Source organism: Gossypium raimondii, chromosome 1 (genome assembly GCF_025698545.1).
Source record: "Gossypium raimondii isolate GPD5lz chromosome 1, ASM2569854v1, whole genome shotgun sequence".
Classification (NCBI taxonomy): domain Eukaryota; kingdom Viridiplantae; phylum Streptophyta; class Magnoliopsida; order Malvales; family Malvaceae; genus Gossypium; species Gossypium raimondii.
This window is the reverse complement of record NC_068565.1, coordinates 7133413-7146717: the sequence shown is the minus strand read 5'-3', so window position 1 is coordinate 7146717 and position 13305 is coordinate 7133413. Positions and strand designations below refer to the sequence as shown.

Below are 13305 nucleotides of genomic sequence, written 5' to 3'. Positions count from 1 at the left end.
GCCATTCCCTTGTAAATGTTCCCAGCCTTGAACATCGGTTGACCAAAGTTCAAATCAAAATCACTAACTGAGTGTCGTACCGGGATCCAATATTTTGGGTTACCACCAAAATCTGACTGTTGGACGTTCTACCTGTAGCGATTGAAATCTAAGGCTAAAACTAATGAGTGTCTTCCTATTGATGATTACGAGATATTATAATGGAAACTTTCTAACAAAGCAGTGAGCCACCGCACAACTAGGTTGTTGGACTTTCAGCTTGTTTTTCTATTCTAGCCTTTCAAACTAGAACTTATGTCAACCTCCAATCGCCTTCATCTGTGATTGCATACTTCACATATAACTCGAGTATTGGTGATCCACTAGCAATATACGATTGCACTATCACCTCCATCCCCCTTGCGCCTCTAATTTCGAAAGCGTCATATTTGACAGGGTAGACCGAAGCACAAAATCGATATTTCAATAAAGATACTCTCATCTGGTTGGATCCGACGATTTTTTACCTAATTCTTACATGCATCTCTAACAATTGTATGTTAGGGTTGAAATGCAACCACATTATGTTTTTCAATAATAAAAAACCCTATTATCGATGTCATGGACTTCATTATCGTAATAAACAACATTAATTTTCCACTTATTTTCAATGAAATAACATGTTTCACATGTTCAAAACAAAAGAATTATGCAAAAAAAATAGAGTTGTGATTATATATGAACAAAAAAAATCAAACCTTACTTGATGTAATTACGCGTTTGCTCCAAATTATGCCTTAGAAAATGCCTTGCAAACTTCCTCCTCTTGCGATTCTTCTTGCAATTTTGTTTGTTCGAAATTGCATTATGGCACTCAATGCTGAAAGTCATCCTTTTCTAGAGCCAGGGTGAGTGGCAATTGATTCAGAAAAATTTCCTGGGTGAGTGGGAAGTTTGCACGTGCTGAATTTGGTAGAGGAAAAACAGTCCACGTAGGGCGTATTTTCAGTGACATGTTAGAAATATTCACTGAAAACGCACCCTACGTGGAGCGTTTTCTCACTACCACTTTCAACTCTTATAATTTCCCACTTACCTATCAGGTATCCCGGCATTCCCGGGATAATATTTTTTTGAAAAATTTTGGTCAACATTAACTTATCGTAAGCTACAAGTGATCAAAACTCAGTTGCATTAAAAAATCAAAAAAAATTACAAACTAAGAGTTAATCGAATTGATTAGTTCGGGTTTCGATTTTGAATCGAATTAAATTTTACAATTCAAATATAGGATTATTGTAAATACCCTTTTGGTACTGTCATTTTTAAAATTACACCAAATTGGGCAATAAATAATTTCAAAATTTTAAAAATAATATTAGAAATTTTAAAATATATATTTTAAAATAACTAAAAAATTATAAAAAAAGTCTAAAGATTATATACAAAAATTAAAAAATATATTAAAAAAACCCTAAACCCATAAACTCTAAAACAATAAAACCTACAAAATCTTAACCCTACCTTAACAAAAATCAAAACTCTAACCCTAAAATGAAATAACCTTAACAAAAGAATTGGAAGCGTTTTTGTCTTTTCGGCCTAATCCAATAATTTTTCAAAAAATTGGCCTAATCCGGTCATTTTTTTATAAAATCAACATTTATGAGAATTTTAACCAAAATTGGTTTTATCTTTCTTTCTTCTTTTTTTTTAATTTTTTAAGAGTTTTAATTATTTATTTAATTATTGTTGGACCGACGGTTGAATTGATCGAACTGGTTGAATCGAAAACTGGTGGTGTAACCTATTCAACCATGGGTTCGATTATTAAAACACTAAATATGACACTTTGAGATTATACCATATCATCATCATCTAATTTGTTTTCAAAATTTGAGTGTCACATCACCAAACTTTTAGAATTTTCAAGTTTAATGATCAAAATGGACTTAATTGTCAAGTTCAAAATGGACCAAAAAAAAAGTACATGTACCAAAATAAACCTAATTGTCAAGTTAATGGGCCAATGTGGACCTACTTTCCAAGTTCAGGGGCCAAAACTTACATTATCCCCTGTTTTTTCACTATCATTAACAGAATGGGCTTAAATTTATAATTATTTTTAAGTTCAAAGGTGAAAGTGGATAAAAAAAATTCAGGGACCAATGTGAACCTACTTAACAAGTTCAAAGGCCAAAAGTTATATTACCCTTTTAATTAAATAAGTTTATTAATTTTTATTAAAATAATTAATATCATATTTTAAAATTTAAAAAATTATTACCCGTTGAATTGAATGTTATTGTTGTTGTTGAAGGTAGACATAGAACTCATAATTACAAGTAATACATATTACTACAATTAGACTCAATCAATATAAGGCACAAAATTATAACCAATATTGGAGAAAATTTTATCCAAATTCACCTATATTTTGACTAATCTAAGCCTATATTATTTTTAAAATTTTAAAAATATTTATATTATTTATAATTTATAATTTAATCTTTTATATATTTTTCATTTATTAAAATTTTATATATAATCAACTTGACATTTTTAATGGTTAGGTCATAATATTATATATTATCATAAATTTAAATTTTATGTGTTCTAATTTATATAATATATAAAATTAACATAATATAATACTTTACAAACTTTAAAAAACAACCAAATCAAATTAAAAATTTAAATATTAAAACTTAAACTTAGACCTGTTCATGGGTCGGGTTACTCGTCCAGGCCCAAAGACCCGCCCGAAATTTAAGAGGGTTTGACAAAAAAATATTAAGCCCGGAAAATGGGCTTGGGAAAAAATTAGGCCCATTTAAAATATGGGTCGAGCTCAAACTTGAAATGCAAGAACTGAGCCTGGCCTAACCCGTTTTTAAGTTTATAATACTTTATATTATGTTATTTTTATATATTATATAATTTAGAACACATTAAGAAATAAACTTATACTAAATATATAATATTACTCTAATATAAACATTAAAATAATGTTAAGATGACTATATAAAAACTTTCAATAAATAAAAAATATTTTTTAAAATATTAAAATAATATAATATAAAATTTTTTAAAAAATTTTAAAAATAATATGGGCGAGTCTAAAATGGGTTTGAATTAATCTGTTGCAAATATGAACGAGTTTAGACAAAATTTTTAGTACATATTTCGGATCGAATCGGACTTGGGCAATCATAAAATATGTTACTATCATGTTTAAGCCCATCTCAACTTAACCCATAAACACCTCCACTCAAACTCAGTCCGTATTTTAATAATTTTTTTAATCCTAATATTTTAATCTAAAACCCTTTGAAATCCTGGAACTTAAACAGAGACAGCCGTCACATGATGAGGTCGAAATACATGTAATAAAATTTAAATAGGGACTCCAAGTGACGATGGTTCCTAGAATCTTTCTATAAAGTCGATTCCAGGACAGTCACATGTTTAAGCCATTAGTTTATATTTTCCAACGCGTAAAACTCAAGAATCTCCTATGGCATAACCCATCCACCCTTCAAGCCCCTTGGTTTTGTCTCCCAAAACCATGGGTTCTGTTCTTCCCCCCACCTTTATATATAAAACCAAAAATCTCATTCTAAACCTCCAAGCAAAATCCCATCAAAGACCCATTTTTGAAGAATGAGCAGTGGAGCAGTTTCAGCAAGCAAAGCCTGGATTGTGGCAGCCACAATCGGAGCAGTTGAGGCATTGAAAGACCAAGGCATTTGCAGGTGGAATTACACCATGAGGTCACTGCATCAACATGCCAAGAAAAATATCAGATCTTCTTCTTTCTTTTCTTCTTCTTCTTCTTCTTCTTCTGCTGCTGCTGTTTCAAATAAGTTGAGGGAGGAAAAGATGAGGAAAGCTGAGCAGACTACGAAGAAAGTTATGGATTTGAACTGTTGGGGTCCTAATACTGTTAGATTTTAATGTTCATACAAACTACTACAATATTTTTCCTTTTTGTTAGAGAAAAAAAAATTATAGAGAGAGATGATCTGAATTGGTGTAAATCAGCCTTTTCAAAAAAAAAATTCATATTATGTTCTCTATGATTTGGATCTTGTTGTACTGGGGATTATCATATGAAATACAATCTAAAGCTGGGTTGTAAACACTTTCTTTCTCTGAATTTCTAATCTTTTGGTTGGATTTTATACAGATTGAATCTCTAAAATCTTTTCTTTTTCTTTCTTAGTTGAGGATACAGCTTTGTACTCTCTTAGAAACTCTGGTAACTGTTGTATATTATATATTACATAAATTATTTTCAAATAAAATATATACTATTAAAGTTTTATATTATTACATCAATCATATATACATACCATGTATATATATAATGGAAGAAAGTAATTGAAAATAGGTGTCTCTATATGTAAATAGACATAATATTGCCATAGATATCTCTTGATATTTTATATATGAAATTGAATTATAAGAGAAGGAAACCATTAAAGTATTTTTTTCTTGTATTTAACAATTTGTACTCGGGAATAATATTTCTTGATTGGTCTGCATACGGAGGAGAAATAATTATTCTTAAAATAGTTTCTTGAAAATGTCTATCCTTTACAAAATATCGATTTCAGATCCAGCTAAAATTTTTATATATCTACTAAAACATCTAAGGATAAGCTGTTAGAAATTTTAATATTTCATTGAAATTTTAGACAAAAGCTTGTAAATACGGGTTTTGGTACACCAAAATTTTAATGAAATTTCATAGAAATATTGGTTCTCTGTTAGTAATTTTGGTATAGAGTTGTAAAAAGTTTTATAGAAATATTGGCACTCTATTGGATATTTTGGTATATATAAAAGTATGCTATTAGAAATTTTAATATTTTGTTAGAAATTTTGGTAAATGCTCAGAATCCGGATTTTGGTGTACCAGAATTTCTAACAAGGTTCCTTAGAAATATTAGTATTCCCTTAGAAATTGTGGGATATACCAAAATATCTAAGGTTAAACTCTTACAAATTTTGATAAAACTTATGTAACATGATTTTGGTATATACCTAACCATATAATTCAAAATATCTAAAAATTTATGCTTAGAAATTTTGGTAATTCCTTAAAATTTTTAACATCCTTAAAATTATGGTATTTAACAAAATATTTAATCATAATCTTAAAAATTTTGATATTTCATATTTGGTTCATCCCAATTTTTTTTTGTTACAGTTTGTATGACTCGAATCCCTTCACTTGTTGAATAAATAAATACAGTGGCAAAATAAGGGGATTTGTGGGGGTGAGAGGCCGAGGGCCATATCACACAAGTTGAGTTCGTATAGAACTATACTTCTACTATTTGACTTTGATTAAAACAGGCTTTTCAACCCTTAAATAGATGTAGTCGAAACTCTTTTTGTATAATTCATTTTTCAACGTTAGTGAATTTCTTCTCCTCTACCCATGATTTTATCCCGAAAGGGTTTCCATGTAAAATTTGTGTGTTTTTTTTTCTTATTACTTTATAATCATTTTATTGCTATTATCAACGTTTATTATAACATTTTCATATAAACATAATTAGTTATTTTAATTAAATGTTTGCAGGGATGAAGTACAAAACCCACTCGAAGGAGGTCATAGGGTTGGCCAAACATTATTAACATCTCATAATGTCAATTTTAATGTTAATAATGTATGATAATGCCTTAACAGGACTTTATTTTCTTGAATATAATAAATCTGAAACTGTAAATGTTAAAATATGTCATAAGTCCTCTATTTTTAAAAATTTGAAATTTAATTTTTATACTTTTTAGATTTTAAAATTTAGGTCCAATTGTTAACATTGCTAAATTTTTTGGTTAAATTTGTTGGTGTGAGATTTTGAAATAAAACAATACACCATGTAACTAAAAATATGACGTTGTAATGAACATAAATTAAAAAAATATTAACTATGTTAACAAGAGAATATAAATTTTAAAATCTAGAAAGTAGAGAAACTAAATTCTTAAAATAAACGATAAGAACTAAATTTCAATTTTCAAAGAGTATAAAACTTATGACATATTTTAATCAAAAATTGAGTACAAAATCTAAATAATGAGTCACTTCTTCAACTCAAAAAAAAAAGTTTGATATATAAATTTACTCTTGAATGTGGTAATTTTTCTCATTTTGAGACTTGCATGTTATTTTAGATTACATTGGTACTTAAGGTTGACTATTATTACACAAGTTGATACTTATGACTAACATCTATTTATTTTGAAAATTTTGGGTGACATGATCTAAGGGAGTGATGTGTGAATTATTCTCTTTTTTTTTTGTCAAATAACAATTCATTGAAGGCAAAAGAAAAAAAAACTTAGTCACTATATGTTACAATCTGTTTTCAGTGAAATCGAAACAGTGGTTTCGGGACCACAAATTCGAGTCAGAAAGAAAATTTATTTTAATAATATTGCATAATCTGTATTATGATAAGAAAGACGTATGAAAATTTTGATAAGAGAATTTTACCGATTTTAAATTTAATTAGGAGGAAAGGACCAAATTGCATAAAATGCAAAAGTTGAATTCTAGTAGTTATAGGTAGCAAATACCTATAGAATTCAAAATTTGAGGTCCTTATATGGAAAATAGACCATTAAGAGAAGTTAGTAGATATTTTTGATGATTCATCCATGGAAAATTAGAAAAGAAAATGACTAAATTGAAATTGAAATAAATAAAAGATGATAAATAAAATAAATATCTAATATCAAAATTTTATATCATCTTTCCCAATTAAAAAGCCATGGAAACCCTAGTTTGAGAGCTTGAAGAAAGAGAAAATTTGTTGGGCCAAATTAGGTGAGTATTCAAGTCTCGTTGTTAGTAATTTTTATATTTCCGATATCGTAATAACCTAATCTATCTATTTTGGGGATAAATTTGCAAAGTTATCAAAGTATCAATTTTTTTCCATGGATGAATATGCTGAAATTTTAAAATTTATGGTAGAAAATGAAAGGTTGTTGATAGATAAACAACTTTTATAAAGTGAATTTTGATGAAATTGTGATTTATGGACTAAATTGTAAAGATGTAAAATTCATGGAAAATTTTTGATTTTTGTGAAATACATGAGCTGTAAATTTTATATGAAAAATTCAGCTAGGCTTGGAATAAGGATTGAATTGCATGAATTTCATTTTCCGAGCCTAAGGACGAAATTAGAATTAATCAAAAGTATAGGGGAAAAATGATACTTTTGCCTAAGATGTGGATTAGGTTGATTTGAGTGTCAAATGTAATAAATTGATGATTAAATTTATTTATATAGATCCAGAAAGACCAAATACAGATTGGATTGAGGAAAACAAAAAGTATCGGATTAGTAGATTCTTGAATACGAACAAGTATCGAGGTAAGTTCGTGTAACTAAATTGTGTATATTTTCATGTTTGAATTGAATGTTGTATATGTGAATTATGAATTTGTTATGTATATGAAAATAATTATATATCTGACATGCCCAAGAAACATTAAGTCCCTTTTGAATAAATGAAATTTGATAGATACCAGTTTCCCGATTGGTTGTGATCTAGCATATGTTGCAGACACACCATAGCTCAAAAGAGCTTCCCGTTATTAGCTCTCTCGAGCTTCCCGTTATATGGTTCTTGTGAGTTGCCTGTTATAGCTCTTCGGAGTGTCCTGTTAGGTTGTGATCCTATATGTGTTGTGGACACACCTTAGCTCTTATGAGCGTCCCGATATATGTAGTTCTTTGGAACTTCCCGTTTATTGGCTCTTTGTGAGCTTCTCGATAGGGCTCGCTTCAACTTCCCGATATATGGCTATCCGGAACTTTTCGATTAATGGCTCTTCGGAGCTACCCGTTATAGGCTTGCATGAGCTTCTCGTTATACAGCCCGGATAAGCTTCCTGTTACATGGCTCACATGAGCTTCCCGTTATATGGCTCGAGAGTGTGCTTCCCGATTATGTGCTCTATTGAGCACTCCCGAATATGAGTTGACGGATTACAGTTCCGTACACTTCAAGTGTACTACCGGTGTATCTATTGAAATTTCAAATAAATTCAACGGGCAAAGCTTCGATATGAGATAATCTTAATTTGAGATGAATTATTTTAAATGTAAAAGTTATATGAACATATGATGAGGAAAGCATATGTATATGAAATTGTTATATAATGAGCTCATATTTGTTATATAAAAAGTACTTGGAATTCATGACTAACATGCTTGATGAAGATTTGTATGTGTTTAGGCTATTGATTTTATTGGTTTGGATGTACTATGAGTGCTAATTTTAAATGAATATGATTGGTAAGTAAATTTCCTGTTATACAAACTTACTAAGCATTATATGCTTACTCTATTTATTTTTCTCTATTTTATGGTGCTCGGAAGCTCATAAAGGTTGGAAATTGGTCGGAGTATCATCACACTATCATTCAGCTCGCTTTGGTACAAATAGCAAACTTATTTTGGTATAATGGCATGTATAGGCTAAGTTAGGCAAAATTGATGACATGTTTTGGTTGTAACTAGCCATTTGAATGGCTAGTGATATTATGGTTAATGTATATGTATGAGGTTATACTATGCTTGATATGTAAGTGTGCATGATTGGTATTATAGGTTTAAATATGCTTAAGTAAGAATATGTTCAATTGAGTAAGTTGGATATTTAAATCAATGTCATGATATATCATGCATAAGAATTTGGTTTTAGCTTGGTTTAAATGTCTTGGATTGGTTGGTGAATGTGCTTAAATACGGTTGTAGGTGGAAAACCAATTGGGTAAGAAAAGTGGCCTTGAAAATGGCCTATTTTCATCCACACGGGTAGACACACAGACGTGTGTCTCAGCCGTGTGTGACACACGACCATGCGCACGGGTGTGTGTAGTTTGGTCGTGTGTCCCCTGCACCTAATTTTTAAAAATTAAATTGTCTACACAGCCTAGCACACGGGCGTGTGATTGGCAGTGTGACATAAGTCAGAGAGTTACACGGGTAAGGACAAGGGCTGGGACACGGCCGTGTGCTTCATATCGAATGCCCACACGACCTAAAACACGGATGTGTCACTTGGCCGTGTGAGCCACACGGGCATGTGTCCCCTGCATCTAGGAGAAATTTTTAAAATTTCACGAAAAATTCTCTGAGTTCTCGATTTAGTCCCGACTTGTTTCTAACTCATGAATTGGGCCTCGAGGGTCCATTTAAGGGACAATATACTTGAATATGTCTGATTTTGGATATGAATAGTAAATGATACGATTTAATTATATTTGATCTGTAAACTCCGATAATGCTCCGTAATCCTATTCCAGCAACGGATATGAGTTATGGGTGTTAAACTATACATAGCAATCAAACACAGAACAAAAACCAAAAAACTTAACCAGACAGGACTGGTAGACCAACCTTGTCCAAAATATGGGCCAAAGAAGATGATGGCTAGCGCAACCAGTCAAAAATACACATCTTCTTATAGTAAGAAGCCACCCAATCAATTGCCAAATTAACGAATCTCCTTACAAACTCAAAATGCACATGGGAATCCTAGCCAAGACGAAGTCCAATTTCTACAAGATAAGCTTGAGTTTCTAACGACTGCGCTTATCCCTTTTCAAAATATCCTTATATACAATCAGTGAGTCTATAGCCAAAATAATTCTTTGATATCCTTGCTTCAAAGCAAAATTAGCTCTCAAGAATTATTCTTTAATTATTCATTTTTTAAATTATAATAGTTTTAAAATATAAAATTCAAAATACATAAAGAAAAATGTAAATAGCTACAATTTTAGAACATTGAAAAAAATAACAATAAAGAATTGACAAGCATTGATCAAATGTTGACCGAAATTGACTGATCAATTTTTTTATTTTAAAATATTTTATTTTTTAACTCTTTAATTTTTTTTCAATTTTGTATGTAGATCCATAAAAATTTAGCTAAAAGCTTTTTATTTTATATTTTTGAGTAACATATATTCAACTTTTGAATTTTATTTATTTAAAAACAATATTATAACTTATCTATATATTTAATTTCAAGCTTCTTCTTTTTAATTTTGTAATAATTTAAGAGTAATCAACGTATTCCCTCTTTATGTATTATTCATCCATGTGATCAAAATTTTCAAAAATGATAAAGTATCAACTTAATTTTTTTATTTTAAAAATTAAAATACCAACTTAAAAATAATTATCAAGTTCACGGAATAATCTATATAATAAACCAAAAGAAAAAGAAATAAATAAACAAGAAAATGCCCAATAAAAATAAAACCTAAAGTTGCCAAACCTAACATAATTGTTATTTATAGAATCTAAAAATTGTAAAAAAAATCAATTCAAGCAACCTAAAGAATGTTTTAAGCATATTTTCCTTTCGATTTAAAGGTTAGGAGGGATTATATATAAAAGTACATGATTTTTATTTTGAAGATAAATCTCAAAATTACACATTAAAATCAAAACATCATGGGTCTATTTAAAATAAAATCAAACTTCAGTTATGAAATTTAGCACTTTATTTTGTCAGCAAAACCGGAAACAGCCCTCAGATTTCTTGTTTTCGTCGGCAAAAACCGAAAGTGAGTGAAAAAGTTAGCACTTGGTTTTCGTCGCCAAAACCGGGGAACTTTCTCTCCACATATCTGGCTTCAATCGCCTCTTGATTTTGGGATTTTCCCCACTCTTTTCTCCTATAAAAAAACCCAACCTCCATTTCACTTTCTCAACCTCAATTAAAAAATAAATCAACAATGAGTAGGGCATGGATTGTGGCAGCAACAATAGGTGCAGTGGAGGCCCTTAAGGACCAAGGGATTTGCAGGTGGAATTACACAATAAGGTCGCTTCATCAACATGCAAGGACCAATATCAGATCATTTGCTCGTCATCCCAACATCCTTTCTTCACCTGCTTCTTATAAACAGGTGAATAATAAATGTGAAGAGAATATGAGAAAAGTAATGGATTTGAGCTGTTTTGGTCCTAATACAATTAGATTTTGATGTTCTATAAATAAAATGTTTAACAGAGTATTTCTTTCCCTCTCCAATTTATTTTTTATGGTTGAGCTTGGAATATTCTCAACTTTTTGATGCAAAACATGTTTAAAGATTTTTGCCAGAGATGAAATCAAATTGAATATAGTTGTGGATGATAAACATGTCTGCAAATCTAAGATTTTTCTGAGTTACTATTTTCATTTGATCTAGTTTCCAAGGTTGCAGGCATGGATCAATAATACTTTTCTTAAGGAAAATGTTGTGTTTCCAAAAGTATTTACGGAAATCTTATTCCCAAATCAGCGATTTGAGTTGCAGATTGGGTTTCAAGAATTAAAATATCTCCAAGATGTTCTTCATTCCATTGAAAACACCCCAAATTTCAATTCCCAAAATGGTTGAGGTTGAGGTGATAGCAGGGTGTAGCTAGAATTTTTTTTTAAGTGCAACATTAAGCTATATATTTCCCAAAAATAAATTATAATTTTATTATATATTAATTTAAAACTTATGAATTTTAAAAATATAAAACAAATAATTTTCCATTTACCGAGGTAAGACCCTTGTCGATCCCCTTCCTTTGCTCTAGTGGCTCTGCTCTCTTTACAAGGGCGAAATTCTAATGGAGAGGTTAGATTTAATGAATATGACAAAGATTTATCTTCAACTCAATATAACTTGTGATCATATAGGAAAAAAGTTTCTTATTGCAGTTGCAAGCTGCAATGAGCAAGGGAGAATCTATGGTGGCTAGCAGGGCTCCGCCGCCTAAAATGAATTTTTTTTATTTTTATTTTTTAAAATTTTTAAAATTTTAAATTAATAAAGATAAAATTGTAATTTGATCCTTTTAAAAATGATAAATTTTTTATTTAATCCTTTAAAATTTATTTTTTATTATTGTAAAATTTACAATTTAATTTTGCCTCTGGTAATGAGAAGAATTCCAGTAAAAGTGCTATGAAGGTTTTTGTATTAGGTGTTAGATTGCATTTTACTCTTTTCATTCAAAAATGGCAAATTAGTATATATACATTAGATCAAATAGCAAATTAGTCTCTTTGTTAAAATTTTCATTTGTTTTTAGAGTTAAAATTAATCCTTATACGTTAAAATGAGGTACACGTGACACGCCACGTATATCTCGTCTGTTATCTTGTTAACCTAATTTTAAAAGTAAAATAGATGAAATTTTATTAAAAATATTATTTTACTCTTTAATTTAACAGTCATTGAGTAAATATGGCATTTGTTTATCACTCAATTTTGATATTTTAAAATTATTATTTTATCTTTTATATTTATTTTTAAAAATAAAATGAAACAATATCTTATACGATAAACCCTAAGATATTTAAGTGAGATCTTCCTAAATTATTCTTGTATTTCTATATGAAATGAACATTAAAATTATTAATAAATGATTAACAAATATAAAATGGGTGGAGCCGAAAATTATAAATATATCTAATACCTATAGAAGTGATAATGATATTTAAATTTTAACATTTAAATTAGAGCGAGACAGATCATGCCGATAATAGAACGATTATGGATTTATAATATCCAACCCACTTTATTTCATTTTTGAAGAAGTTATTTAAAATCCCGGAATATTATTTCTTTCTTTCTTCAAGAGGACGTGCTTAACCTGATTATTAGCAAGGGAAAACAATAATCACCTATGAAAATCAGAGTCATGGAATAGACATATTTCCATATAAATCAGTGAATCCAAAAAGAAGGAAAGAAAGAGAGAGAGAGAGAGAGGATTAAATAGAAAACAGTGCAAGTTGATATAACCAAAGATAAAATTATTCCATCTTTTAACCTCAACTAAGGGAATATAGTTTGCTCATTTGTAAAACAAAATTACTAAAAATACACGTACAAAGTAAACCTAGAGACATCCATTTGTTTGAATATATTATACACATGTAAAAAAAATTAAAAATTTATCCCACGGCATCTTTTCAATTGAGCTTCGATCCAAGTTTCGACAAGATTTAATCTTGGATAAATGCATATTACTTTAAAGGTCATTGAGATTTGATCTTGAAATTAGATTTGGAGTGATGCTTGCTTGAGAATTTGATTTGATTTGGATTTAATGGCTTTTGAAACTTGATCTTGAATTATTGAATTCTGTTTCAAGGGTCGTGGAGACTTAACCTTAAAAACAAGTGATGGAGATTTGATCCAAGAGTCTTCCAGACTTGACCTAAAATTAATGTGATTTGCTTCAAGAATCTTCTAGACTTGATTTTGAGGAACAAAATTAAACTTTTTTAAAG

The 13305-nt window shown here is 29.6% G+C and overlaps 1 protein-coding gene across 1 annotated transcript; it reads left to right on the top strand.

The window, feature by feature from the left end:
* The first annotated feature begins 3441 nt into the window (after positions 1–3441).
* LOC105779702 (uncharacterized) lies at positions 3442–4123 on the top strand. The gene has a single exon (XM_012603595.2). It carries the CDS (start codon positions 3643–3645, stop codon positions 3934–3936), a length of 294 nt encoding a protein of 97 aa, XP_012459049.1. The 5' UTR covers positions 3442–3642; the 3' UTR covers positions 3937–4123.
* The last annotated feature ends 9182 nt before the right edge of the window (positions 4124–13305 follow it).

Coding starts and splice junctions, on each gene's coding strand:
- LOC105779702 (XM_012603595.2), top strand. CDS start 3,643: ATGAGCAGTGGAGCAGTTTCAGCAAGCAAAGCCTGGATTGTGGCAGCC.